At 46.1% G+C, this 27464-nt stretch overlaps 1 protein-coding gene across 1 annotated transcript in view; it reads right to left on the bottom strand.

The window, feature by feature from the left end:
* Positions 1-14223: 14223 nt before the first annotated feature.
* The window catches only part of CD70 (CD70 molecule), a 33356-nt gene continuing 20115 nt past the window's right edge, over positions 14224-27464 (bottom strand). The window contains exons 3-5 of the mRNA XM_049788300.1: positions 16630-16827; positions 15500-15551; positions 14224-14615 (exon numbers count right to left, since the gene is read on the bottom strand). Of these exons, the coding sequence (XP_049644257.1) occupies positions 14224-14615; positions 15500-15551; positions 16630-16827 (642 nt within the window). The remainder of the gene's footprint in view (positions 14616-15499; positions 15552-16629; positions 16828-27464) is intronic.

The raw sequence follows: 27464 nt of genomic DNA, 5'->3' as shown, positions 1-27464 counted from the left end.
GGCCTTGCATGTGGCCAACTCAGGTTCAATCCTGTGTATCACCAGGAATGCTTTCTGAGCACAGAGCCAGGAGTCAGCCCCGAGCATTGCCAGTGGCGGCCCCAAAATAGAACAAAAAGTGTCTGAATTGATGAAACATTAGACTGAAGAGTATCTCTGAGAATAGCACCTGCAAACTCGAAGTCTTGCCTCGTGTTTTCGTTTTGTTTTTCCAATCACTTATCTGATCTTGCAAAGACGTCACGAGCAAAGGGAGCCAAGGTTTGTTCCATTTCATCTCAGACTTGAAAGGACACCCACGATGCTACTTTCCTCCTGTCTGGTGATCACAGGATGTAGAAAGTTAGAATGTCTTGTTATGTTGTTTCGGTTTGGGGCCACATCTGGCAGTGGTCAGGGGTTACTCCTGGCTCTGTGTTCAGGGATCAGTCCTGGCAGGCTCAGGGGACCCTATGGGGATGTCAGGGACCGAACCTGGGTCAACCGCGTGCGAGAGGAACCCTCCCCTCTATCCTATCACTCCCCAGAATGTCTTATATTTGATTCTTTTAAATGGTCTTATGTATGTTGCTGATATTTAATACATCTATTTAATAAATAACAAGAATTAATTTATTTTTCCTGTAGTCCATTTTCTGGTAAAGCTGATTGTCGAACTATTTATTTACCACAGGCCATGGTCCCTATTCCTCTTTTTCAGTTTCTCCCAATCCTGACTTTCCCCCAACAAGTCCATCTCTCCACAGGCTGGTTACCCCTCCATTTTGGCCTTTTTTGGTTTTATTTTGTTTTGGGGCCACACCCAGTGGTGCTCAGGGGGTGACTCCTGGCTTTGCACTCAGGAATCATTCCTGGCTGGGCTCAGGGGACCCTATGGGATGCTGGGGATCAAACCCAGGTCAGGTGTGTGCAAAGCAAACACTCTCCCCAATGTGCTATCGCTCGGGCTCCTCCTCTTTTCTTTTTGGATCACACCCAGCAGTGCTCAGAGGCTACTCCTGGCTCTACTCTCAGAAATTGCCCCTGGCAGACTCAGGGGACCATATGGGATGCCAGGATTCAAACCACCGTCCTTCTGCATGCAAGGCAAATGCCCTACCTCTACGTTATCTCTCTGGCTCCATTTTTGCTTTTAAACAGTTTGTTCTGGTTTATTCAGGCTGGAGAGATGATACAGCAGGTTAGGCGATTGCCTTGCACGTGGCTGACCTAAGTTCCATCAACTCCGGGATATTCCATATAATCACCCCCCCCCCACACACACACACAACATAGCCAAGAAAAATATTCCTGAGTGCAGAGCCAGGAGTAATCCCTGAACCTCCCCTAAAACAAAACACAACAAACCAAAGAGTTTATTCTCTACAATCCACCTGAATAAGTATCATATTTATTATTCTCCACCTCTGGAACCCCAGGGTGGTCCTGAGACACCACATCCTGACTGACAGACACCCTAACACTGCAGTACCCCTGGATTGGAAGGAGGGAAGGAAGGGAAACTTGAGGGAGGGGGAGCAGCCTTAAATCTGATTGGTCAGTAGCTGGCTGATTTGAATAATTCCCCTGACACCGAGTGACGTTAGGCATCTGGCGTGTTTGATTGGCTCAGCCCGACCACATGACTCAAGCTGGGCTAAACAGATTTTTCTCAACAGTAGGGATAACGGAAAAGGATGCTCCAAGGGCATTTCCTACTTCTTTTTTCCAGGAACATGTTGCTTTGCCCTAATGCATTCGTTTTCAGGGTTTCCCCCAACAAGGCACTGACAGAGTCGGGGTGACTTGCACAAATACAATTGAGGGGTCTACTGGGGCAGTAGTTGGCGTCTTAAGTGCATCCCTCCTGCTACCCCCAGCAACGCCATGAAAGGTGACCGTTGGCGCCCCCTGGTGAATTTTGGCGAGCATCACAACGACAATGAACAAACCCAAGACAACTGGTACCCATTGGTGGTAAAGGGCATGACAAATTAGAGTCCATTAAATCCCCCCACCCCCGGGTGAGTTTTGTTCCGTGCTGCAGAGTGGCCTCTGAGACAAAGCTCACCCCTCCAAGAATGGAAATATGTGGGGTGGCCCCGCAGTACATCAGAAATTATTATTAGAGTTTTCAAAGAAATATGGAAATGGAGACCGGGTGGGGTGGGGCGGGGTGGGGTGGGGCAGGTGGTGTTGATGGCTGGAGGCTTTGCATGCGAAAACCTCAGCACTGCACACCTCCTGAACACGGATGGGGTGTAATTGCAGGGTATTCATTGCATATGGTCCAACCGCTTTCCCCTCTCCACACACCCACACATACCCATACACCCATACAATAAAATATGGTATTAGATCTTAGTAAGTAAAGGGAATCCAAAAGTGAAAACAATCATTTCTTCCTTCTGAGACAACTGGGCTCATTTCTCTGCTCTGGGGACTATAAATATACTCAAGCAAGTTGACGACACAGGACAAAAATACCTGAAACTGTGCAAATCGCCTTGCAAGTAGGAAGCTGTGAACTTGATTCCCAGAAATACACACACACACACACACACACACACACACACACACACACACACACACACAAAGAGAAACTGCACCAGGAGCATAATTGGTTGGTTGATTGGTTTGCTTTGGGGTCACATTCGGAATATGCTCAGGGGTTACTCCTGGTTCTGAGTTTAGGAATCACTCGTTAGTGCTCCAGGGACCCTATGGGATGCCGAGGATTGTACCTGGGTCAGTCATGTGTAGGCAAAGCAAGCACCAGGTCTGCTGAACGATTGCTTCAGCTACACCAGGAACATATTTGGGACTAGGGTGGGGTTCAGTCTTTGCACGCTGAGGCCCTGGATTCAGCCTACCGCACTGCACGCTCCCTTGAGGACTTCCGGGTATAGTCACTGCTTCAAATCTCTTAGACTCTGAAAACTGTTGTGGTTTCTAGAGTGGATGGGAAAGAAAGATGGAAAGAGAGGGTTGAGGCGATGTGGAAGTGGGTGAGATGAAACATAGGTACGTGCTCAAATGTGAAGTTGTATTCTGTGGTATTGTATGGTTTTCTTTCTGAGTCCTACTTTTTTGGGGGCAGTCACACCCAGTGGTGCTCAGGGATTACTCCTGACTCAGTGCTCAGAAATCACTCCTGGCAGGCATGGGGGACCATATGAGATGCCTAGATTTGAACCACCATCAGTCCTAAATCGGCTGCATGCAAAGCAAATGCCCTACTATCTCTCCGGCCTTGAGTCCTACTTTTTTTTTTTGGCCACACCCGTTTGATGCTCAGGGGTTACTCCTGGCTAAGCGCTCAGAAATCGCCCCTGGCTTGTGGGGACCATATGGGACACCGGGGGATCGAACCGTGGTCCTTTCCTTGGCTAGTGCTTGCCAGGCAGACACCTTACCTCTAGCGCCACCTCACTGGCCCCTTGGTTTTGTTTTAAAGTTTGGTTTTCTGGGCTACACCTGGCAGTGCTCAGGGCTGACTCCTAGTTCTGCACTTATGGATCACCCCTAGGGGGTGCTCAGGAAGACCCTATGGGTTGCTGGGAATGGGACCCTGGTCTGTTGCATGCAAGGCCAGACCCTTCCTTGTGGTACTATTGCTCCAGCCTCTGCAGGCATCATTTTGTATGTGTGTGGGGGCCGTTAAGGAGGTGGGTTGAATCACACCCAGAGTTGCTCAAGGCTTACTCCTGGCTCTGTGCTCAGGAATCATACTTGGAGGGGGTCTTGGTGGGGTCAGGAATGGAACCATGTCTGCCACATCCACCTTTTTTTTTTTTTCTTTTTGGTGTTTTTGGGCCTCACCCAGTGGTGCTGAGAAATTACTTCTGGCTCTGCTCTCAGAAATTGCTCCTGGCAGGCTCGGGGGACCATGGATCAAACCCGTGTCAGTTCCAGGTTGGAAGCATGCAAGGCAAATGCCCAATTGACGTGCAATCTCTCCGGTCACACTGAGTCCTATTTTTGCAGTGTTCAGGACTGACTCCTGATTTTGCTTTCAGGAATCACTCCTGGTGGGGCTTGGGGAACTGTATGGGATGCTGGGGATCAAACCCAGGTAAAATGCCTTACTCACTACGCTATCTCTCCAACTGTATATCTTCACCAGGCATCTTCCGAGTGTAGAGCCAGGAATAAGCTCTGAGCACCATCAGAGCTCCTGACAAAAACAAAATAGAATAGAAAAGGTGGGAGTGGGAGAGGTAGGATAGCAGGTCAAGCATTGGCCTTGCACATGGCTGACTTGGGTTAGATCCTTGGCAGTGTATAAGGTCTCCCAAGTCTGTCAAGATATCCCTGAGCACAGACCCAAGTGTCCAACTGAACAATTGAAGTTGGACATTTGGGGGTGGTCTTCAAACTGAACCAATCCAGAAAAGAAGGCAAGAGGTGAGGTGGTTTGTTGGATGGTAATCACTTGGTTGGTGTGTCCAGTTGGGTTGGGACAAAATAGGGTGTCAATGGAACTTTTAACAGAGGATCTTAGGAAATACCACTGGGGGAAAGTTTGAACATTGTTATTGTCAAAAAGATGACCAAGAAAAGAGAGAGAGAGAGACAGAGAGAGACAGAGACAAAGAGAGAGACAGAGACAGAGAGACAGAGAGAGGAGTGTTGAATGCATTGGAGAGATGCAATGTAACGGACAGCTGCTCTTAAAATTTCATTATGACTCAGATATTATTTGACTCATGTCGCTGGTGGAGTGAGGAACTACTGACAGTTTTGTCACCCAGGGAACTACAAGGCCGCTTTGAGAATTGTGGAAATTCTATTTACTTGGGCAGATGAAAACAAATAGCTAAAAATAAAACAAAGAACTTCAAAAAAAAGAACAATCATAAAAAAGGGAGTCACCATTTGTTCATTGAGCCAGTTTTCTAAACTCACACTTTTTGTTGTTGTTTGTTTTTGGTTTTTGGGCCACACTTGGTGACACTCAGGCTATGCACTCAGAAATCACTCCTGGCTTGGGGGACCAGATAGGATGCTGGGGATCGAACCAAGCAGCTGTGTGCTAGGCAAACGCCCACTGCAATATCGCTCCAGCCCCTCATTCTTTTCTTGAATGAGATGTAAACCAAACTGTGAAAGATTATGGCTACAGCAGCCCACGAAGCAAAACTCTGGCCATCTTAGGAGGAGAGGGTAGGCCAAGCCCCCCCCTTGCTGAAGTCACGCTCGCTGACTCCATCACCAGGAGTCATCATTTCCCCGAAGGCCCTGCCTCATTTGTGACTCTCTATTTTCCCTGCAGGGTGGTCTATCTGATTATGTTTCAGGTATATGGTTGTTGGGCTGACATCACTAGGGTTTTTTCTCAAGAGAGTGTGGGACCCTCTCCCCATATCTCTCTGCTTCTCGGAAAGTCTGGCAGCTGTAACAACACCCACAAATGAAGTCATCACCTTCAAACAGGGCCATCTTCCAGGAGGCCCTGCAGCTGATTTTATGACCTTAAAATTCAGAAATTTAGAGTATCGTAGCTTTGAATTTCGGGACAACTTCATTTGTTTGATGCTGTCATCCCTAAAGTAACACCCCAATTTAATGGCCTGGACATATAGCAACAAGAACTTACTAAACCTTCTGCCATTGTATTAATGACTTCATTGGTAATACAAAACTGTTTTCACAAATGTGCTAGCTTCTGTACTTTTCTTTCTTTCTTTCTTTCTTTCTTTCTTTCTTTCTTTCTTTCTTTCTTTCTTTCTTTCTTTCTTTCTTTCTTTCTTTCTTTCTTTCTTCTCTTTCTTTCTTTCTTTCTTTCTTTCTTTCTTTCTTTCTTTCTTTCTTTCTTTCTTTCTTTCTTTCTTTCTTCCTTCCTTCCTTCCTTCCTTCCTTCCTTCCTTCCTTTCTTTCTTTTCTGTCTCTTCTTTCTTTCTGTCTCTTCCTTCCTTCTTCCTTCCTTCCTTCCTTCCTTCCTTCCTTCTTTCTTCTTTCTTTCTTTCTTTCTTTCTTTCTTTCTTTCTTTCTTTCTTTCTTTCTTTCTTTCTTTCTTTCTTTCTTTCTTTCTTTCTTTCTTTCTTTCTTCTTTCTTTCTTTCTTTCTTCTTTCTTTCTATCTTTCTTTCTCTCTTTCTTTTCTTTCTTTCTTTCTTTCTTTCTTTCTTTCTTTCTTTCTTTCTTTCTTTCTTTCTTTCTTTCTTTCTTTCTTTCTTTCTTTCTTTCTTTCTTTCTTTCCCTCTTTTTCTTTCTTTTTCTCTTTCTTCTCTTTAATTTTTTAATTTTTTCAAGAAATCTTTATTTAAGCACCATGATTAAATCATGTTTGTAGTTGGGTTTCAGTTATAAACAGAACACTCCCTATCACCAATGAAACATTTCCACCACCAATGCCCCCTCCTCTCCCACCCCCGCCATCTAATTCAGCCTTTATGAAAAACAATATGGAGATTCCTCAAAAAACTGGAAATTGAACTCCCATATGACCCAGCTATTCCACTCCTAGGGATATACCCTAGGAACACAAAAATACAATTCAAAAATCCCTTCCTCACACCTATATTTATTGCAGCACTATTTACCATAGCAAGACTCTGGAAACAACCAAGATACCCTTCAACAGATGAATGGCTAAAGAAATTATGGTACATTTACACAATGGAATATAATTTTTTCTTTCCATTGTTTTCTTTTTCTTTTTTTTTTTTTTTGTTTTTGGGCCACATCCAGTAATGCTCAGGGGTTACTCCTGGCTATCCGTTCAGAAGTTGCTCCTGGCTTGGGGGACCATATGGGATGCCAGGGGATCGAACCACGGTCCGTCCAAGGCTAGCGCAGGCAAGGCAGGCACCTTACCTCTAACGCCACCTCCCGGCCCCTCCATTGTTTTCAATAACTACTTTCACTTATCTGAAAACAAATGTATTATAATAAATCATGTCAACTATGTGACACATTTCCTCTAAATAAATAAAATAAAAATAAGTTGGGGCTGGAATGATAGTACAGAGGATAGGGAGGGCACAGGATGAAATAGTACTTTGGCAAACACTTTGACAGGGTTGGAAATGGGAAAGTTGGACCGGCTATCCTTTGCAAAAGCTGGCTCCCTGTGTGTGACACCAGGCGGGGAAAATCCGCGAAAGTACACCGGCCCAGTGGGGCTCAGCTGTGAAAGACTGTGAGTGTGACCTGTCTATGTCTGTCTACTGTCCTCTTGCGTGAAACTCTTGCGAGTGGGGCAAAAAGAGCCTCCAGAAACCTCGCTCGCCCAGACGCCATTTTCAGGGAGGGACTTCAGAGCATAAAAACCGGCTATCCTTTGCAAAAGCTGGCTCCCTGTGTGTGACACCAGGCGGGGAAAATCCGCGAAAGTACACCGGCCCAGTGGGGCTCAGCTGTGAAAGACTGTGAGTGTGACCTGTCTATGTCTGTCTACTGTCCTCTTGCGTGAAACTCTTGCGAGTGGGGCAAAAAGAGCCTCCAGAAACCTCGCTCGCCCAGACGCCATTTTCAGGGAGGGACTTCAGAGCATAAAAACCGGCTATCCTTTGCAAAAGCTGGCTCCCTGTGTGTGACACCAGGCGGGGAAAATCCGCGAAAGTACACCGGCCCAGTGGGGCTCAGCTGTGAAAGACTGTGAGTGTGACCTGTCTATGTCTGTCTACTGTCCTCTTGCGTGAAACTCTTGCGAGTGGGGCAAAAAGAGCCTCCAGAAACCTCGCTCGCCCAGACGCCATTTTCAGGGAGGGACTTCAGAGCATAAAAACCGGCTATCCTTTGCAAAAGCTGGCTCCCTGTGTGTGACACCAGGCGGGGAAAATCCGCGAAAGTACACCGGCCCAGTGGGGCTCAGCTGTGAAAGACTGTGAGTGTGACCTGTCTATGTCTGTCTACTGTCCTCTTGCGTGAAACTCTTGCGAGTGGGGCAAAAAGAGGCTCAGAGGAGCACGGCCGCTCCGCTTCGCTACGCGGCCGTGCACTCTTTCTAAGGAAAGAACTCCATTGCAACAAGAAGGAAAAATCACACTAAGAACGGCGCTATATCACAGAAGCAAACATTTCTCTCTGGACTGTCTTCTCTGTTACATGCTCGGGCCTAAGATTTGACCCAGTGTGAGGCTTCATCCACGGAGGACTCCCCTCCCTTAGAGGCAAGTCAGCCCATCCAGAAAGGGAGGAGCCAGAGGAGTGTGCTGCCTACATCATATAGACAATGAATACCACTACAACACGTAGAAAAACCCACAATACAAATGTGACAATGGGGAAACAGCGCAGGCCAGCATCAGACATAGAGAATGAAGATGACAATTCTGAGGACCAGATAATGACTGAACAACTAATCAACCTCTCAGATAAGGACTTTAGACTAGCAATATGGAAGGTGCTCAACAGACTCCAAGAAACCATGGATCGAGTTGAACAGAACACTAATAAGAACCAAGAAAATATGAAGGCAGAAATGACAAAACTCCAAACTGAAATAACATGTCAACTAACAGGCCTGAAAAACTCAGTAAACGAAGTGAATGACAAAATGGATAAGCTCTGGGACAGGGTATCAGAAGCTGAGAATAGACTTGGTGCTGTGGAAGATGAGATACATAACAATTCCATACAGCAGGAGAGATTGGACAAAAAACTTAAAGCAAATGAGCAGACAATGGGAAATGGGAAAGTTGGTGCATTTGTTTTAGTTTGTTTTTATTTGGGGCTACACATGTATTGTTCAGGGATCACTCTGGAGTGTTCAAGGGACCATATGCAGTGCCTAGGATGAAACCTTAAATGGTTTACTGCATGCAAGGCAAGTACCCTTCCTACCCACTGTACTAGTGCTCCAGCCCTTATTTTATTATGAATTTTTTTTTGGTTTTTGGGCCACACCCGTTTGACGCTCAGGGGTTACTCCTGGCTATGTGCTCAGAAATCGCCCCTGGCTTGGGGGGACCATATGGGACGCCGGGGGATCCAACCGCGGTCCGTTCCTTGGCTAGCACTTGTAAGGCAGACACCTTACCTCTAGCGCCACCTTCCCAGCCCCAATTATTATGATTATTTTTTAGCTATTTGCTTTGCATATCTGGCTGTGCTCAGGGCTTGCACCTAGCCCTACACTCAGGGATCACTTTTTTTTTAAATTTTTTGGATTTTGGGTCACACCCAGCTGTGCTCAGGGGTTGCTCCTGACTCTGCACCTAGAAATTGCTACTGGCAGGTTCGGGGGACCATATGGGATGCTGGGATTTGAATACCATCTGTCCTGGATCAGCTGCTGGCAGGCAACTGCCCTACTGATGTGCTATCTCTCTAGCCCCAGGGATCACTTCTGATAGGGCTTGAAGGACCCTATGAGATGTTGGGGCCTGAACTGTGGTCAGACATATGCAAGGCAAGCATACTCTCCTCACTGTGCTATCTTTTTGGCATTTTGCCTTTTTGTTGTTGTTGTTTATTTGTAAAATCACCCCACATGCTGTGTCTCCAACCCCAGTTGAACAAGTTTGAATCAGGGTCACACATGAAATAATCCAAACCAAGTTGAGGGTGAAACATGTGCAATCTGGCAGTCTTCTATCTCATGCGGAGAGCCAGCTGCATGCTAGAACTTTCATTTTTATTGAATACAGAAATCACCTCTGGTTGGGGCAGTAAGGACTGATAGCTCAGGCTATCCTGAGCCAGTCCCACGCAGGTTTACAAGTTAGACAATCTCTGTTTTGGAGTAAATCCAAGTTGAAATCAAACATACAAAGGAACCAGGGATGATCTTTATTTTAGGTAAAATAAGATGTAACTGAACAATCGGTTTCAAATTTTCGTTGATATTTTTGGAGGTGGGATTTGGATCTTCAACCAGCCTGGACTGGTAGTTTAAAGCTAGATCCAGAAGATGCAGGGAGCTGGGACCCTACAAGCTCATCTCCTGAGCTCCAATGGCTAAGTAGTTCTGGGGAGCACAATCATGCCCAACACATACACTGGGCTCTAACACCTAAACTCCTCAGCTCAGTTCCATGTGGTCCTCCAAAGTCAGGAACAATTTCTGAGTGCAAAGCCAGGAGCAACCCCTGAGCATCACCAGGTGTGGCCCCCAAACAAAACAAAACAAAAAACTTAGATCAACCCGAGTCCATTTGAGATGATTGTTCTATCTGTCCATGGTGTTACTAAAGTCAATGTCTTTTTTTTTTGTTTGTTTTTGTTTTTTGGTTTTTGGTTTTTGGGTCACACCCGGCAGTGCTCAGGGGTTACTCCTGGCTCTATGCTCAGAAATCACTCCTGGCAGGCACAGGGGACCATATGGGATGCCGGGATTTGAACCACAGACCTTCTGCATGAAAGGCAAATGCCTTACCTCCATGCTATTTCTCCGGCCCCTAAAGTCAATGTCTAAAGATTTACTGGGCTGTGGTTGGTACTAGTTGAGCCTTTTGAGTTACTGATTTTGTTTTGTTTATTTATTTTTGGGTCACACCCGGCAGTGCTCAGGGGTTATTTTTGGCTCTATGCTCAGAAATCACTCCTGGCAGGCTCAGGGGACCATATGGGATGCCAGGGATTGAACCTGGTTTCATCCCAGGTTGTCTGCATGCAAGGCAAACACCCTACAGCTGTGTTATTGCTCTGGTCCCTGAGTTACTGTTTATATTCACTTAGGTGGGTGAATTACTATGTAATATTGCTACACAGTTTTATATATTACATAATACTACATACTACACAATAATATTATATAGGATAGTATTGGGCTGACACTACTATAAGATATTGAAGTAAGGGCTGGTGAGATAGCACAGAGGTAGGGCATTTACCTTGCATGCAGAAGGACAGTGGTTCAAATTCCGGCATCCCATATGGTCTCCCGAGCCTGCCAGGAGTGATTTCTGGGCATAGAGTCAGGAGTAAGCCCTGAGCGCAGTCAGGTGTGACTCCCCCCCACAAAAAAAAAATAGATATTGAAGTATTATGTGGTTCTCTGTGGCCGAGTGATCCAGGATTTATAGATCTAAAACAAATGTGGTGGCTTGAAAGTTGGATAAAATTAAGTTAAAGAGATGAGCTGTTTCAGTCTGAGGGTGTAACAGTGGTCCTCAAACTATGGCCCGCGGGCCACATATTGTATTTGTATCTGTTTTGTTTCTTCATTGCAAAATAAGATATATGCAGTATGCATAAGAATTCGTTTATGGGCCCGGAAAGATAGCACAGCGGCGTTTGCCTTGCAAGCAGCCGATCCAGGACCAAAGGTGGTTGGTTCGAATCCCGGTGTCCCATACGGTCCCCCGTGCCTGCCAGGAGCTATTTCTGAGCAGACAGCCAGGAGTAACCCCTGAGCAATGCCAGGTGTGGCCCCCCCCCAAAAAAAGAATTTGTTCATTAGTTTTGTTTTTACTATAGTCAGACCCTTCAATGGTCTGAGGGACAGTGAACTGGCCCCCTGTTTAAAAAGTTTGAGGACCCCTGGTGTAGGGGGTGGTACTGGGCTGCTGTAGTTCATAGAGAACAGCCCTAACATTTAAATTGTGTAATGGTGCATTACAATCGCATTCAAATTGTTTCACACGGTATCCATCATTGTTTCCTTGTTCATCTTCTGCTGTCCTTCTTGCCTCTTCACATCTCAGTCTTCTAGGCCTAGAAATTACCGGTATTTGTTTGTTTGTTGGGGGACTATCCACAGTGGCAACACTCTGGGGGCAATTTCTGGCTCTGTTACTCCCAGAATTTAGCTTAAGGATTTGGTGAGATTGCAACCTTAAGAAACGATGTGGCCTTTAGGAAAAATGAAGTCATTGAAATTTTCTTATACAGGGACAGACCTGGAGAGTATTGTGCTGAGTGAAATGAGTTTGAGGGAGAGGGGGCAGTACATATACTTTTAGCATGTATTTGTGGGATCTAAAAAAGTTATATGAGGGGCTGGAGCAGTAGTGCAGCGGTAGGGCATTTGCCTTGCAAGCGGCTGACCTAGGACAGACCGCGGTTTGATCCCCTGGCATCTTATATGGTCCCCCAAACCAGGAATAATTTCTGAGCACATAGTCGAGAGTAACCCCTGAGCATCACTGATGTGGCCCAAAAAACAAAACAAAAACAACAGCAGCAACAACAACAACAAAAGTAATATGAGACATAAAATTCATATTTTATGAATTCATATTTTATGAAAAGCGGGGCTGATGAGGTGGCGCTAGAGGTAAGGTGTCTGCCTTGCAAGCGCTAGCCAAGGAAGGACCACGGTTCGATCCCCCAGCGTCCAATATGGTCCCCCCCCAAGCCAGGGGCAATTTCTGAGCGCTTAGCCAGGAGTAACCCCTGAGCATCAAAAGGGTGTGGCCCCCCCAAAAAATAATAGAAATGAGAGTCAGGAGGATTTGTTAGTAGAAAACTTGCCACAAAGGTGGAGGGATGGGGGGGGATGGGGAGTGCAGTTAGGGCAGAGAAGGGACCACTGATACGGTCACTCTGGACAAGAACTGGGTGCGGAAAGGGGATAAAGTGATATGCATGATATCCTTCAGTAACAATATTGCAAACCATGGTGCCTAAGAGAAAAAAAAATTAGGAACCTTATGTTCAGGGGATGAGGTAAAAAAAGAGAGAGAAGAAAAGTATCTGCCAAAAAAAAAAAGTATCTGCCATAGAGATAAGCTAGGTGGAGGAATGGGAGGAAAATTGGGGACATTGGTAGAAAGAAATGAACACTGATGAAGGGATAGGTGTTGGACTATTTTACAAAACTCAACAATCACAACTTTTTAATTCTTTGTCTCATGGTGATTCCATGAAAAACAATAAGGGTCCAAAGCAATAACTCAGACTCCCTATGCCTGTGCCTTTCACACAGCCCATCCAGGTTCGATCCCCAGCATCACATATGGTTCCCAGAGCCTGCCAGGAATAACCCCTGAGAGTCCAGATGTAGCTTCAAAAAATGAAAAGTATTATTTTCAACATGTATGTCATGTGTGTGTGTGTGTGCATACCTGCACAATGCTGTCTGTGTGCAAGTATGTTTAAGTGGCCGTCTGCTTGATGGAAGACTTGGTGAGGAAGTGAAAGAAGATTGTAAGATCTCTCTAGGCCTACCATTCTTCCCAAATATCCAGGTGTTCAAGTCTCAAATTCTATGAACGGTCTTTCTTTTGGTTTTGTTCTGTTTATTTGGCTTGAGACCACACTTGGTGGAACTCAGGAGTTACTCCTGGTTCTGTGCTCAGAATTTATTCCTGGCAGGCTCAAGGGATCATAAAGGATCCTGGGGATTGAACCTGGGTAGGTCAGATGCAAGGCTGTGCTATTGCTATGGCCCCTATTTAAAAAAAAAAACTTATTGATTGATTGATTGATTAGTTTTTTGGCCACATCCAGTGGGGCTCAGGGTTTACTCCTGGCTCTGCACTCAGAAATTACCCCTGGCAGGCTGGGGACCATATGGGATGCTGGGAATCGAACCGGGTCCCTCCTGTGTTGGCCACATGCAAGGCAAATACCCTATTGCTGTTGCTATCTCTCCAGCCCAGCCCCTATTTTTTTTAAATTAGGGAAAAACTCTGTGTGTGTCTGTGTGTGTGTGTGTGTGTGTGTGTGTGTGTATGTGTGTTTATCTGTGGGTCACATCTTGTGGTGCTGGGGCTCAATGTAGGGATCCCACATGAACACCACCTCCTGGTGCCTTCCATTTGGGTTTTCAAGGCAGCTTCATGCACCCCTCTATGATTTTTTTTGCTTGTTGTTTTGGGGTTACAGCTGGCAATGCTGAGGGATCATTCTGCACTCAGGAATTACTCCTGGCTGTTCTTGGGGGTGCTGGTGGGGGACATCATGGGAAGTCGAGGATTGAACCCCAGGTTGGCTGTGTGCAAGGCAGTCACCCTCCCCACTGTACTATGACTTGGGCTCAACCACCATTATAACTGATGCTCTTCCTGGCCAATGGTGTCTGAGCCAATTGTCCCTTTTTCTTCCCCTCACTACTTGAGGGACCTTAAGTTCCTACCCTCTGCTACAGCGACTTCTGGTCCCATAGGCCGTTCTAAGAATTTGGAGCGGGGCAGATTCTGTGCGAGCAAAGAACCAACACATACAACTTGAAGTACAAACACACTATTTTAATTATAAAGTTAAAACAAATCAGAGGTAGTCAGGTATATATATAAATATGAGAAAAGTGCACAGGGCTTCCTCCTGGCTCTGCACTCAGGACTCACTCCTGGCAGTGCTCAGGTGGTGGGTGGAGGGAACCCCAATGAGCACCCTGCTGGCCGTGCAATGGTCAGTGGTGGATCCACTGCAGCCCAAAGAAGGTGGCATCTGCATTGGGCGAAGGCTGGAAGGGCAGGGTGAGGTTGGTGCAGAGAACATCTCCCGGGAGCAAAGGCGTCAGGCGCTGGGAGGCGACGAGGCAGCCATTTTGGAATGGAAGTCGCAGCAAACTGATGGTCCGGGCGCTGGGGGAGCAGATGCCCAGGACCAGGGTGGGCGAGGGGTGCACGGCCTCGGGCCAGGAGGAAGAGCAGTTGAGCAGCGTCATTTGGATGTGTAGCCGGTAAATGCCCTTGTGCTGAATGTGCACCTGACCTAGGCCGTCCACCTGTGGCCCCAGCAAGAAGGAGCGCCCCAGGGCGGGATCCCCCTGCCAGTGCAGCTGTGGGTCCAGCCGTGCGCCTAGGGTGGGGCAGGATGGGAAAGAAAAAATGCTTGTGACTCTTTTTGGAAAAACATTTTATTTTTTAAATTATGGTTTTCTGGGCCCGAGAGATAGCACAGTTTGCCTTGCATGCAGCCGGATCCAGGACGGATGGTGATTCAAATCCCGGCACCCTATATGGTCCCTCCTGCCTGCCAGGAGCAATTTCTGAGCGCAGAGCCAGAAGTAACACCTGAGTGCCGGTGGGTGTGACCAAATAAAGAAATTACGGTTTTCTGAGCCACACCTGGCAGTGCTCAGGGCTGAATCCTAGTTCTGCACTCAGGGATCAATCCTAGAGGGTGCTCAGGAAGACCCTGTGGAATGCTGGGGATGGGACTCCAATCTGTTGCATGCAAGGCCAGCCTGTGGTACTATCGCTCCAATCTTTGCAGACATCATTTTATGTGTGTGGGGTAAGGGAGAGGGTTGAATCACACCCAGAGGTGCTCCTGGCTCTGCTCAGGGATCATTCCTGGAGGGGGTCTTGGAGGGGTCAGGAATAGGACCATGACTGCCACATCCACCATGACACCCTTTAGCCCTGTCCTATCCTAGTTTTTCCGTTTGTTTGTTTGTTTGTTTTTGCGTCACACCCGGCAGCGCTCGGGGGTTACTCCAGACTCTACACTCAGAAATCGCTCCTGGCAGGCTCAGAGGACCATAAGGGATGCTGGGATTTGAACTACCGACCTTCTGCATGTAAGGCAAACGCCTTACCTCCATGCTATCTCTCCCACCCCCAGCTTGTCCGATCTGAACCATATCCCAACCTTGAGTTTTCCCCCGCCTCTGGCAATAAATAAACCGTGCAATTTGTGGCAATCTCTAGGTCTGTCCATCTGTCTCAAGCTCTTCTTACCTGTGTGAATTAACTGAAGCTCAGCTATGTCCCCTAGAACAGCAGTGTCTCCCTGGAAGAGAAAAATCCGCAGGTCTGCCATGAGTGCGATTTGGGGTACTGCCCACCAGCTCAGGCCCGGGGCAGATCCGGTTAAATCCTTTTTTTTTTTTGGGGGGGGGGCACACCCGGCAGTGCTCAGGGGTTACTCCTGGCTGTCTGCTCAGAAATAGCTCCTGGCAGGCACGGGGGACCCTATGGGACACTGGGATTCGAACCAACCACCTTTGGTCCTGGATCTGCTGCTTGCAAGGCAAATGCCGCTGTGCTATCTCTCCGGGCCCCTGGTTAAATCCTTTTAAAGGGGAAGTGCCTGGGGGCCCTGGGCAAGGAGCAAGACCAGAGGCTTTCCAAAAAAAGAACGTGTGAGTTTCCTGGGGTGGAGATAAGGTGGGGTGGTTTCTACTCATCTCTTGTGCCGAACTCTCCAGGGCCTCACCCAACACCGTCCCTCGGCACTCTTTTTTTTTTTTTTTTTTTTTTTTGTGAAGCCCCTACAGCCTGAGTCAGGGGGGAACACCAAAGCCGCGTCATTTCTCCGAGTTCGCCTCGGATGTACCTTTTTCGGATGTGCCCTTCCTGGCCCGGGATCCCCACTCGGGATCCACCTGTACTCCCCAGCTGCTTGAGTGAGCATGGGGAGACCGCTTTCCCCCTCCACCCTTTTGCGCTCTAGACTCCCGTTGCATCTTAAAAATCTCGTTCTTTCTGGCCTGGAATAACTAACGCATTGGTAGGGCGTTTGCCACCTAGGAAGGACCCGGGTTCCATTCCCGGCATACCCAAATGGTCTCCCGAGCCTGCCAGGAGCCATTTCTGAACGCAGAGCCAGAAAGAACCTCTGAGCGCCGCCGGGTGTGGCCCCCAAACCCAAACCAAACAAACAAGCAAAGAAAAACAACCTCGTTCTTTCTTTACCAGGTGGAAATTTCAGTGAGATGTGCCCTGAGCGTTTCAGTTCCGTGCGCCCTCGAAGGCGCACGCTTAGCGAGCCAAGGAACTGGTGATTTTGGGGGCGGCGGGGAGCCTGCCTGGCTGGGCTTTTTCGGGTGGTGGTGTGGGGGGAGAGAGACCCTTCCCTGCCTACTTACGCTGGGTGCCGGCGACTTCAGGGTCTGGCTCTGGGAGAATAAATAGCACAGGGCCACGACGACCAGGAACATCACCACGATCACCTTGAGGGGGGCGCAGGGCAGCCGGCGAGAGACAGGGCAGTTGGGTCGTTCCTCGGCCACTGGCATCCTCCGGCGACGAGGCTCCAGCTCGGCCTTGATTGATGGGCTGCCTCCCTTCGGGGTGACTAAGGCGGGCAGAAAAGCCCCCCCCCCCCCAAAGAGCAGGGGTTGGCACACAGCTCGCAGCTGTGGTTGCAGCGCAAGGAACGTTGTCGGCTTGTCTTAACTTGCCTGAAAACTGGTCCCCGCCTTTGGGGATGTCCGGCAAAGGGAGGAGGGGTCAGATCTCCTCGAACGAGGGAAATCCCCTCCCTGGTCCTACCACACCATACTGCTCTATTTGAATGTTCAGCCCCCACTGTCTCTTTTTTTTCTCTCTCATGCAACTCACTAGCTCTTGGGGTACAGCAAGCGGGCTCGGAAAGCGGGGTACCGTTATCGTGTTTTTTTTTTTTTTTTGGTTTGGTCTTGGGTCATACCCAGCAATGCTCAGGGCTTACTCCTGGTTCTGCCCTGGGATCCCTCCTGGCTGTGCTCAGGGGACCCAATGGGATGCTGGAGATCGAACCTGGGTTGGCTGTGGTTTCATCTGCTTTCTTCCAGGGCTTCCTTTCCACCTTCCCAATCTCTCTAATGAGATCATATCTGAGGGGGTTTGTACTCTGTGGCTGACTGTCCCCTTAAGATGAGATGTAATGAGTTGATTTTTGGGGGTGGCACGCAGGGAGGTGCCCAGGGCTTACTCCAGGCACTATTCAGGGGATCCCTATTGCAGTGCTGAAGATCAAATTCAAATCAGCAACATTCAGGTCAAGAATTTTATTAATTGTGGGGTCAGAGTAATAGCGGGGAGGGAGCTTGCCTGGCACATGGCTGACCAGAGTTTGATTCCCTGCATTTCACAGGGTGGGCCCCCCCATCCCCAGCCTTCAAGTTCTACCCCTGAGTGCAGATCTGGGAGTACCCCCTAAGCATTGTTGTGTGATTTCAAAACTAATCAATACAACAACCCCCAAAAGAAAACTTTGAATCCTGTTATGTGATTTGCATTCCAATGACTCATTTCTTGGGGGTCAAACCTGGGTTCACTGTGTACTAGACCAGTGCACTTCCCACTGACCTTTCTCTCAGGCCCTTGAAACTCATGTTTTTTTTTTTGTTTTTTGTTTTTTTTTTTTTTTTGTCTTCCAAAACTTGTGTTTGAGTCAGGCTACTTGACGCTGTAATAATAATAAAAGTTACACTTCCTCTCATACTCTGGGCTGTTTTCTACTCCTAGGGGTATAAAAAGTCATTAGTATCCACTGTCACTGCCCAAGGTTGGCCATGAGCTCCCCCTTCCCACCCTCCCCCCAGTAAGAGGGACGGTGAAAGGCAGTAGTTGAATTTGTCACTCTACAATCTAAGCCTCTCTACTTTTTTGAGGGTTGCTTTGGGGGGTACGACTCACTCTACTCTTGGTTCTATTCTTGGTGATGGCATGTAAGGGAAGTACATCTCCCACTGTACTTACTATCTCTCCAGCTCACTGAGCTGCTTCTTCCTGCTCGCAAAACTTGGCCAATTCCCTCAGACTTTGGAGAGAATCCTAAAGTCCTGTTCACTCCAGCCTTGAGTTACCAGGCATGAATATCTTCTTGATGGGGAAAACTCTTTTGAATGTGTGGATAAGAAGCCCAGAGAGAGGCTGGAGCAATAAATAGTACAGTAGGGATGGCACTTGTCTTGCATGTAGCTGACCTGGGTTTGGTCCCTGGCATCCTATAGGGTCCCCCGAGCACAATCAGGAATGACCCTGAGTGTTGAACCAGCCCTGAGCACTGCAAGGCGTGGTTACTCCCAAACCAAAAGCCCATAGAACTGAAGAATTGGGTTTTCTTTTTTTTTTTTTTTGGGCCACACCCGGCGGTGCTCAGGGGTTACTCCTGGCAGTCTGCTCAGAAATAGCTCCTGGCAGGCAAGGGGGACCACATGGGACACTAGGATTCGAACCAACCACCTTTGGTCCTGGATCGGCTGCTTGCAAGGCAAACACCGCTGTGCTATCTCTCCGGGCCCAGAATTGGGTTTTCTGTTTTGTTCCATGGCCAAGAACATATCGCAGTGAATGGGTTCCCATAATATAGCTTCTCATTTGGGGCTGGAGTGATAGCATAGTGGCAGGGTGTTGGCCTTGCATGTGGTCGACTCAGGACAGACCTGGGTTTGATCCCCGGCATTTCATTTCATATGGTCTCCCGAGCCTGCCAAGAGTGATTTCTGAGTATAGAGCCAGGAGTAACCCCTGAGCATGGCTGGGTGTGGCCCCAAAACATTTTATATATATATATATATATATATATATATATATATGTATATTCTCATTTGAGAAGAGGGCAGGCAGAATTCTGCTTGAGTGCAATTCTAAAATCTTATAGGGCAGATATGTCATGAGGTTCCTATTCTGGGAGAGTGGGCTGATTCCAATTCTGTCTTGTTTCTTTTTTTGAGGGGGCACACCTGAAGATGAACAGGACTTACTACTGGTTCTGTATTCAGGGATCACTCCTGATGGTGCTCAGGATACCCTATGGGGCACTGGGGATTGAACCAGTCACATGCAAGGCAAATGCCCTGTCCACTCTCTTATCTCTCCAGCCCCTCCAATTCTGCTTCTTAATGTGCAATTTTGCTGCCTTTGGTTCTACCAACAGGCAATAGTTTGCCTTTTTTTTTTTTCAGGAGGCACACCTGGCAGGGTTTAAGGATTATTCTTGGCTCTCCAATTAGGAATCACTCCTTGCAGGCTCAGGGGATCATATGAAATGCAGGGGATCAAACCCAGGTAAGCAAGGCAAGCACTTTACCCACTGTACTATCATTCTGGCCTATGGGTTCCTTTCATTTAAGAAAAAAGGCTGGGGCCTAAGTGGTGGAGCAGCGGTCGGACGTTTGCTTGTACACGGCTGACATAGGATAAACCAGAGTCGGATCCCTGGCGTCACATATAGTCCCCAAGCCAGAAACGATTTCTGAGCAGATAGCCAGGAGTAACCCCTGAGCGTCACTGGGTGTGGCCCAAAACCTAAAAAAAAAAAAAAAAAAAAAGGCTTGCACTCAAAAACACAATGCAGAAAACCCCTCTGTACTCCTATGTTCATCGCAGTACTATTTCCAATAGCCAGAATGTGGAAAAAACCCAAGTGTCCAAAAACAGATGAGGGGCTAGAGAAACTGTGGTACATCGACACAATGGATTGCTATGCAGCTGTTAGTGAAAAATAAAGTCATGAAATTTGCTTATAGAGGGACAGACATAGACTAGACACGCACTCATTTGTAGAATCTAAAAAACATTAGTATGGTAATAATATCCAGAGATAACAGAGACAAGGGCCAGGAGGACCAGTCCATGGTAGAAAGCTTGCCACAAAGAGTGAAAGGGCAGTTATGGGGCAGAAAAGGGACCACTAGAACAAGGATAGTTGGAAATAATCACTTTGGACAAGAACTGGATGCTGACAAGAGGTAAAATGGTAAGCTGTAACAATATTGCAAACCACAGTGTCTGAAAAGAGAGAGAGAGAAAAAAGAAAGAAAGAAAGAAAGAAAGAAAGAAAGAAAGAAAGAAAGAAAGAAAGAAAGAAAGAAAGAAAGAAAGAAAGAAAGAAAGAAAGAAAGAAAAGAAAGAAGAAGAAAGAAAGAAAGAAAAAGAAAGAAAGAAAGAAAGAAGAAAGAAAGAAAGAAGAAAGAAAGAAAGAAAGAAAGAAAGAAGAGAAGGAAGAAGAGGAGAAAGAGAAGGAAAGAAGAAGGAAGGAAGGAAAAAGAAAGGAAAGAAAGAGAAAGAAAGAAAAAAGAAAGAAAGAAAAAGAAAGAAAGAAAGAAAGAAAGAAGGAAAGGAAAAAGAAAGAAAGAAAGAAAGAAAGAAAAAGAAGAAAGAAGGAAGGAAGGAAAAGAAAGAAAGAAAGAAAGAAGGAAAGAAAGAAAGAAAGAAAGGAAGAAAAAGAAAAGAAGGAAGGAAGAAAGGAAGGAAGGAAGGAAGGAAGGAAGGAAGGAAGGAAGGAAGGAAGGAAGGAAAAGAAAGAAAAAATACAAGCCAGGGGCGATTTCTGAGCTCATAGCCAGGAGTAACCCCTGAGCGTCAAACGGGTGTGGCCCAAAAAAAAAAAAAAAAAAAAGAAAGAAAGAAAAAATAAGAGAAAGAAAAAAATGTCTGCCATAGAGGCAGGCAGGGCGAGGGAAGGGGGGAAGGCTGGAGGGAAACTGGTGACACTGGTGGCCGGAAATATGCACTGGTGAAGGGTGTTGGACACAGTATGACTGAAACTCAAACATGAACAACTTTGTAGCTGTGAAAAAAAACCAACAACTGTATGATGAACAACCTTGTAAACAACGGAGTTTAAAATGAAATAAAGTAATAATAATTTTTTTTAAAAAAGGCTCACTTTTTAAGCCTGAAATTTTTCTCGATTTTCTTGCCGATTTTTATTCTGGAGAAGTCTGTGTTCTCTGTGAAAGATAAACTTCTCTCTCTTTCTCTCCCCGCCCATCTTTCTAACTAAGTTTCAATAAAAACTACTTTGCTTCTCTTGTTCTGCCTCATATTTCTTTTCTTTTCTTTTTTTTTCTTTCTTTTTTTTTTTTTTTTTTTTTTGGTTTTTGGGCCACACCCAGCGGTGCTCAGGGGTTACTCCTGGCTGTCTGCTCAGAAATAGCTCCTGGCAGGCACGGGGGACCATATGGGACACTGGGATTCGAACCAACCACCTTTGGTCCTGGATCAGCTGCTTGCAAGGCAAACGCCGCTGTGCTATCTCTCCGGGCCCTGCCTCATATTTCTATGTCTTCCTACAAACTGAAAAAAAAAAAAAAAGTGGATGGTACCAGAAGCAAAGCAGTCTCATGAGCATTGAATGGAAATAAAAAATGATCAGACTTAAATACTCAACCTAAAGTCAACAACAGTAGAATCAAGAGACCCAAACTACAACAAGCTATACACAAGGGACCTGTTACACTAGCAGTCCAGGGGGCTAAGGGTGGAGGCACGGGATGCATGCTGGGAACTATGATGGAGGGAGGTCAACACTGGTGGTGGGAATGGTCCTAATTCACTGTGACTATATATCTTAAATACAACTGTGAAAGACCTGTAATTCATTTTTAAATGATTAAGAAAAAACCCAAAACTGGGGCTGAAGAGATAGCATGGAGGTAAGGTGTTTGCCTTTCATGCAGGAGGTCTTCAGTTCGAATCCTGGCGTCCCATATGGTCCCCCGTGCCTGCCAGGAGCAATTTCTGAGCCTGGAGCCAGAAATAATAACCCCTGAGCACTGCTGAGTGTGACCCAAAAACCAAACCAAACAAACAATAAAACCCAAAACTACTTTGCTTTATTGTATTAAAATTGCATTTATGTAATAAAGACAGGATTCCTAGATTATCCTTCATCCCAGAATACAGGGAGAAGAAACAAAAATGTCTTCAGAGGTGGGTGAGGGGAGGGTAGTTGGTTCATTGGTGGTAGAGAGGTGGGGTATTGTTGCAGGTCAGCCCCTGAAGAGGTTGACTGATGGAGGGATGGAGGATGAGGTCTTTCCCCTCCAGCTCCTAGCACGCGTCTGCCACCCCGTCCAGCCGACGGTTCTGAGGTGAAACGGCGGGTAAACAGCTCTCAGACAGTCAGGCTTGTGGAAATATTAGCTTTATTCGGTGGACAAGACTGAAGTCCAAAGACTCAGCATAAAGTTCCAGCCAAAAGCTTCTCGCCTTCCACAGACCCTTGTTTTTATCCCCCAGAATCAGGTACCAACCAATGGTGGGATCAGATACCATCCTAGGGTGGGGGCAGAATGCCAGGTCACACCCTAGGGGAGGGCACAATCACTGATCAGGGTAGGGTCAGTCACATAATAATCCCCTAAAATATTTACATACACAACAGGGTATGGCTCTTTCTAAATCACAGAGTCATTTCAACACTGAGAACATGAGCAATTAAACTGAAATTCAGCAATTGAACTGAAAAAAAAATGTGGCTATTAGGGCACAGAAATAGTGCAGTCGGCAGGCAGTCAACCTGGTTTCGATCCCATGTGGTCTCCTGAGCCTGTCAGATTTTATGCCTGAGTGCAGAGTCAGAAGTAAACTCTGGGGCCCGGAGAGATAGCACAGCGGCGTTTGCCTTGCAAGCAGCCGATCCAGGACCAAAGGTGGTTGGTTCGAATCCCGGTGTCCCATATGGTCCCCCGTGCCTGCCAGGAGCTATTTCTGAGCAGACAGCCAGGAGTAACCCCTGAGCACCGCCGGGTGTGGCCCAAAAACAAAAAAAATTAACAAACACACAAAAAAACAAAAACAAAAAAAAAGAAGTAAACTCTGGCCACCACCAGGTGTGGTCCCAAAGTGACGTCACTACCCCCACCCCCACCCCCAGCAGGGAGGGGGTTTGTCTTGCACATGGCCAAACCTAGATTCCTCTTTTTGATCCATTTCACCACTCTGTGTCTTTTTTTTTTTTTTTTTTTTGGTTTCTGGTTTTTGGCCCACACCCGGCGGTGCTCAGGGGTTACTCCTGGCTGTCTGCTCAGAAATAGCTCCTGGCAGGCAAGGGGGACCACATGGGACACTGGAATTCGAACCAACCACCTTAGGTCCTGGATCGGCTGCTTGCAAGGCAAACGCCGCTGTGCTATCTCTCCGGGCCCATTCTGTGTCTCTTAATTGGTGCATTTAGTCCATTGACATTGAGGAAGATGATTGTCATGACATTTTTTTTTTTTTTTTTTTTTCAGGAAGAATCATCTTTATTTATGCCCTAGCCACCACAGGTGTGTGGCCTATGTCAACCTTTTAAGCATTCAGCTATATTTTGCTAGCCCTGCATCTTATCTCCTGTTAGCCATCTTCCCTTTGGGCTCCATGCGGCCCAAAGATCCAAAAGCCAGGAAGCCAAGCCGGGCCAAAAGAGAAACGGCAAAAGGCAAAAGGGCCAAAAGGGCGAATTCCCTTGGTCCCAGCCTTATCTACCTTTTTCCAAACCCCTCCCAGGAATGGGAGGTCTTGCAGGTAGGGTCACACCTATTATCCGGTTAAGACCCCTCCCAGAAATGGGTGGGTCTTAGGGTACACCACATTTCCCCCTTTTTTAAATATTTTCATGCGCCAACGTAATAAAGTGAAAATTAATATACCAGCCCTTTTCAAAAACATATCATTTGCAAAATATACTTTACACCTGTAACCTAAAATTCTATTAATGCTTTTTTTACCAAGCACTATTTCGGAACTTTCATGTTCCTATATTTTTAAACTATATTGGGGGAACTTCACTGTTCCTATATTTTTCCTATACACAAGTACTTCAGCATACATGCATAACATACATTTTAAAAACAGGCTAAGTACATTAAAATACACAGTAAAACATTTTGCAATTGAAAATATTAACTCTGAAAGACAACAAAACACATTTAAATTATAAAGAAAATGACTTAAGACAAAGATGCAGGTGGTTAGAAATTAGATGTTTTAGTTGGGCTAAGCTGTTTTACCTTCCTTTATTTTTATTTTTTAACCACTAACTAGCTAAAACTTATCCCATTACCAACTATGAGTGAAATATATGACTATTTGCTTAGTTTCTACACCTAAAATCACAGTTTAAATGATTAATTTGTTCCACGCTGATCTCACCATGTTGATTTCACCATGTGGCTTTTGTAAATTTTTAGATTTTAGATGCTGGTTTGTTTCACGCTGATCTCACCACGTGGCTTCTGTAAACTTTTAAAGTTCAGATGTTTTGTCCCACGCTGATCTTACCACGTGGCTTTCTTCCGTAGTTCCAGGCTCCGCTGCCGGTTTGTGATCTGGAGCGAGGATTCCAGGTTTTTCGCTTTTCCGGGCCAAACTGAGCCCAGCCAAGCCGATTCCAGCCGAGATTTCAGCCGAGCCGAGCTGCTTGGAGCTTGCCGCTTGGAGCTTTTTGCCGCAGGGGCTTCACCGCTGCCTTTTTTCCCCTCTGGGAGCACTTTGGATGTTCAGAGTTCCAAGTGATTTAAACTAAAAGTTCAGTTCGAAATTTCCAAAGTTGAAATCCAAATTTAAGCCAAAGGTCATTTTTAGAAAATCAGTCCACTTTAAATACAGTCTTTTTTCTCCTTCGTTTCCAATTTAGACTTTTAATAAGTTTTTGAAGAGGCCCAGGTTTTTGGTTTTTGTAACAAAGTTTTAGTTCTGGGCCTGGGCTGGAGGTGATGCAAGCTTTCACCTCTTTTTTTTCAATTGCCCTTCTTTCCCTAGAAGGGGTCACGGCCATGTTTGAACATGGCTCCACGTGGCCCAGTGTTTTGGGCTCAGTGCACCCGAAAAGAGCCAAAATGAAACAGAAGAGCAGAAATATCACCATTTTTGCTGTTTTGTTGGGTCCAGGATTCAGGTCAAAGTTCGGAGCGCCATTTGTTGAATTAATTAATTAACGATGGGGCTGGATGGCGATGGATGGAGGCCTTTGTGCTTAGGCCCCAGCCACGTGGCTTCATCCCCATCCAGCTGGCGAATTTCAGGCCCAGGTAATCCGCGTAATCAAGACTCACTCACACGCAGGCTTCAGGAAGAATCATCTTTATTTATGCCCTAGCCACCACAGGTGTGTGGCCTATGTCAACCTTTTAAGCATTCAGCTATATTTTGCTAGCCCTGCATCTTATCTCCTGTTAGCCATCTTCCCTTTGGGCTCCATGCGGCCCAAAGATCCAAAAGCCAGGAAGCCAAGCCGGGCCAAAAGAGAAACGGCAAAAGGCAAAAGGGCCAAAAGGGCGATTGTCATGACATTTAATGTCATCTTTGTGTATAAGTTTGGTGTGTCTGTTGGTCTGTCCTGTCTTAAAGCAGACCTTTCAGTTTTTCCTTTAAGGCTTGTTTTGCATCTGTAAAGTTTCTGAGCTGTTGCTTATCCATGAAGCTACATATCCTGCCTTCAAACCTGAATGTGAGTTGGGCTGGGTGCAGTATTCTAGGTGAAGCATACGTTTCATTCAGTCTTGTCACAATAACCCACCACTGTCTTCTGACCTTGATAGTTTCTTGTGACATATCTGCTGTAAATCTTAAGGATGCTTCTTTGAATGTAATTTCCCTTTTTGATCTTGCTGCTTTCAGATTTCTATCTCTATTTGTGGGATTCGTCATTGTGACTAGGATGTGTCTTGGGGTGTTTTCTTCAGGTCTCTTTTAGCTGGTATGCAGGATTTGATTGCATGCAGTCTTTAGCTCTGGGAGTTTCTCTGTGATGATGTCTTTGACTGTTGTTTCTTCCTGGGGATCTCCTTCCTGGGCCTCTGGAACTCCAATGATTCTTATGTTGTTTGTTTGTTTGCTTATTTGTTTCTCTCTCTCCCTCCCTCTCTCCCTCCCTCCCTCCCTCTCTCCCCCTCTCTCTTCTTTCTTTCTTTCTTTCTTTCTTTCTTTCTTTCTTTCTTTCTTTCTTTCTTTCTTTCTTTCTTTCTTTCTTTCTTTCTTTCTTTCTTTCTTTCTTTCTTTCTTTCTTTCTTTCTTTCTCTTTCTCTCTTTCTTTCTTTCTTTCTTCTTTCTCTTTCTTTCTTTCTTTCTTTCTTTCTTTCTTTCTTTCTTTCTTTCTTTCTTTCTTTCTTTCTTTCTTTCTTTCTTTCTTTCTTTCTTTTTCTCCCTTCCTTCCTTCCTTCCTTCCTTCCTTCCTTCCTTCCTTCCTTCCTTCCTTCCTTCCTTCCTTCCTTCCTTCCTTCCTTCCTTCCTTCCTTCCTTCCTTCCTTCCTTCCTTCCTTTCTTTCTTTCTTTCTTTCTTTCTTCTTTCTTTCTTTCTTTTTCGGTTTTTGGGCCACACTCGGCAGTGCTCAGGGATTACTCTTGGCTCTCTGTTCAAAAATCACTCCTGGCAGGCTTGGGGGACCACATGGGATGCTGGGATTCGAACCACTGTTGGTTCATGCAAGGCAAATGCCCTACCACCAGGTTATCTCTCCGGCCCCTCTTATGTTGTTTTTGTTCAGTTTATTAAAGACTTCTTTTTTTTTGACCACACCCGTTTGATGCTCAGGGGTTACTCCTGGCTAAGTGCTCAGAAATTGCCTCTGGCTTGGGGGGACCATATGGGACGGCGGGGAATTGAACCGCAGTCCTTCCTTGGCTAGCGCTTGCAAGGCAGACACCTTACCTCTAGCACCACCTCACCGGCCCCAAAGACTTCTATTTTTATCTGTTCACATTCCTTGAGTACTTTTTTCATTGTCTGATTGTTTGCTTTAAGGTTCTTTTTTAATCTCTTCTGCTGTATGGAGTTGTTCTGTATTTCATCTTCCAGCTCACTGATTCTGTCCTCGGCTGCTGTTACCCTGTTGGAGAGGCTTTCCATTGAGGTTTTCAGTTCAGCTACTGTGTTTTTCAGATCTGTTATTTCAGTTTGGAATTTTCTGATTTGTGTCTTTGTGTTCTGTTCAGCTAGAGCTATGTTTTCTTTGATTTCCATAAGTATCATCCATATTTCTTTTCTATCTTTATATATTTTATTTAAACACCTTGATTACATACATGATTGTGTTTGGGTTTCAGTCATGTAAAGAAAACCACCCATCACCAGTGCATTGTTCCCATCACCAATGTTTTTAACCACATCCGGCAATGCTCAGGGGCTATTTCTAGCTTTGCTCAGGACGCCTTCCTGGCATGCTCAGGGGGCCATGTGGGACGCCGGTGACTGAACTCAGGTCGAGCTCGTGCAAGGCAAGCACCC

The sequence above is a fragment of the Suncus etruscus genome, chromosome 15 (genome assembly GCF_024139225.1).
Source record: "Suncus etruscus isolate mSunEtr1 chromosome 15, mSunEtr1.pri.cur, whole genome shotgun sequence".
In the NCBI taxonomy this organism is placed as follows: domain Eukaryota; kingdom Metazoa; phylum Chordata; class Mammalia; order Eulipotyphla; family Soricidae; genus Suncus; species Suncus etruscus.
The sequence above is the reverse complement of the archived record's forward strand: the minus strand, read 5'-3'. Positions and strand labels throughout refer to the sequence as shown.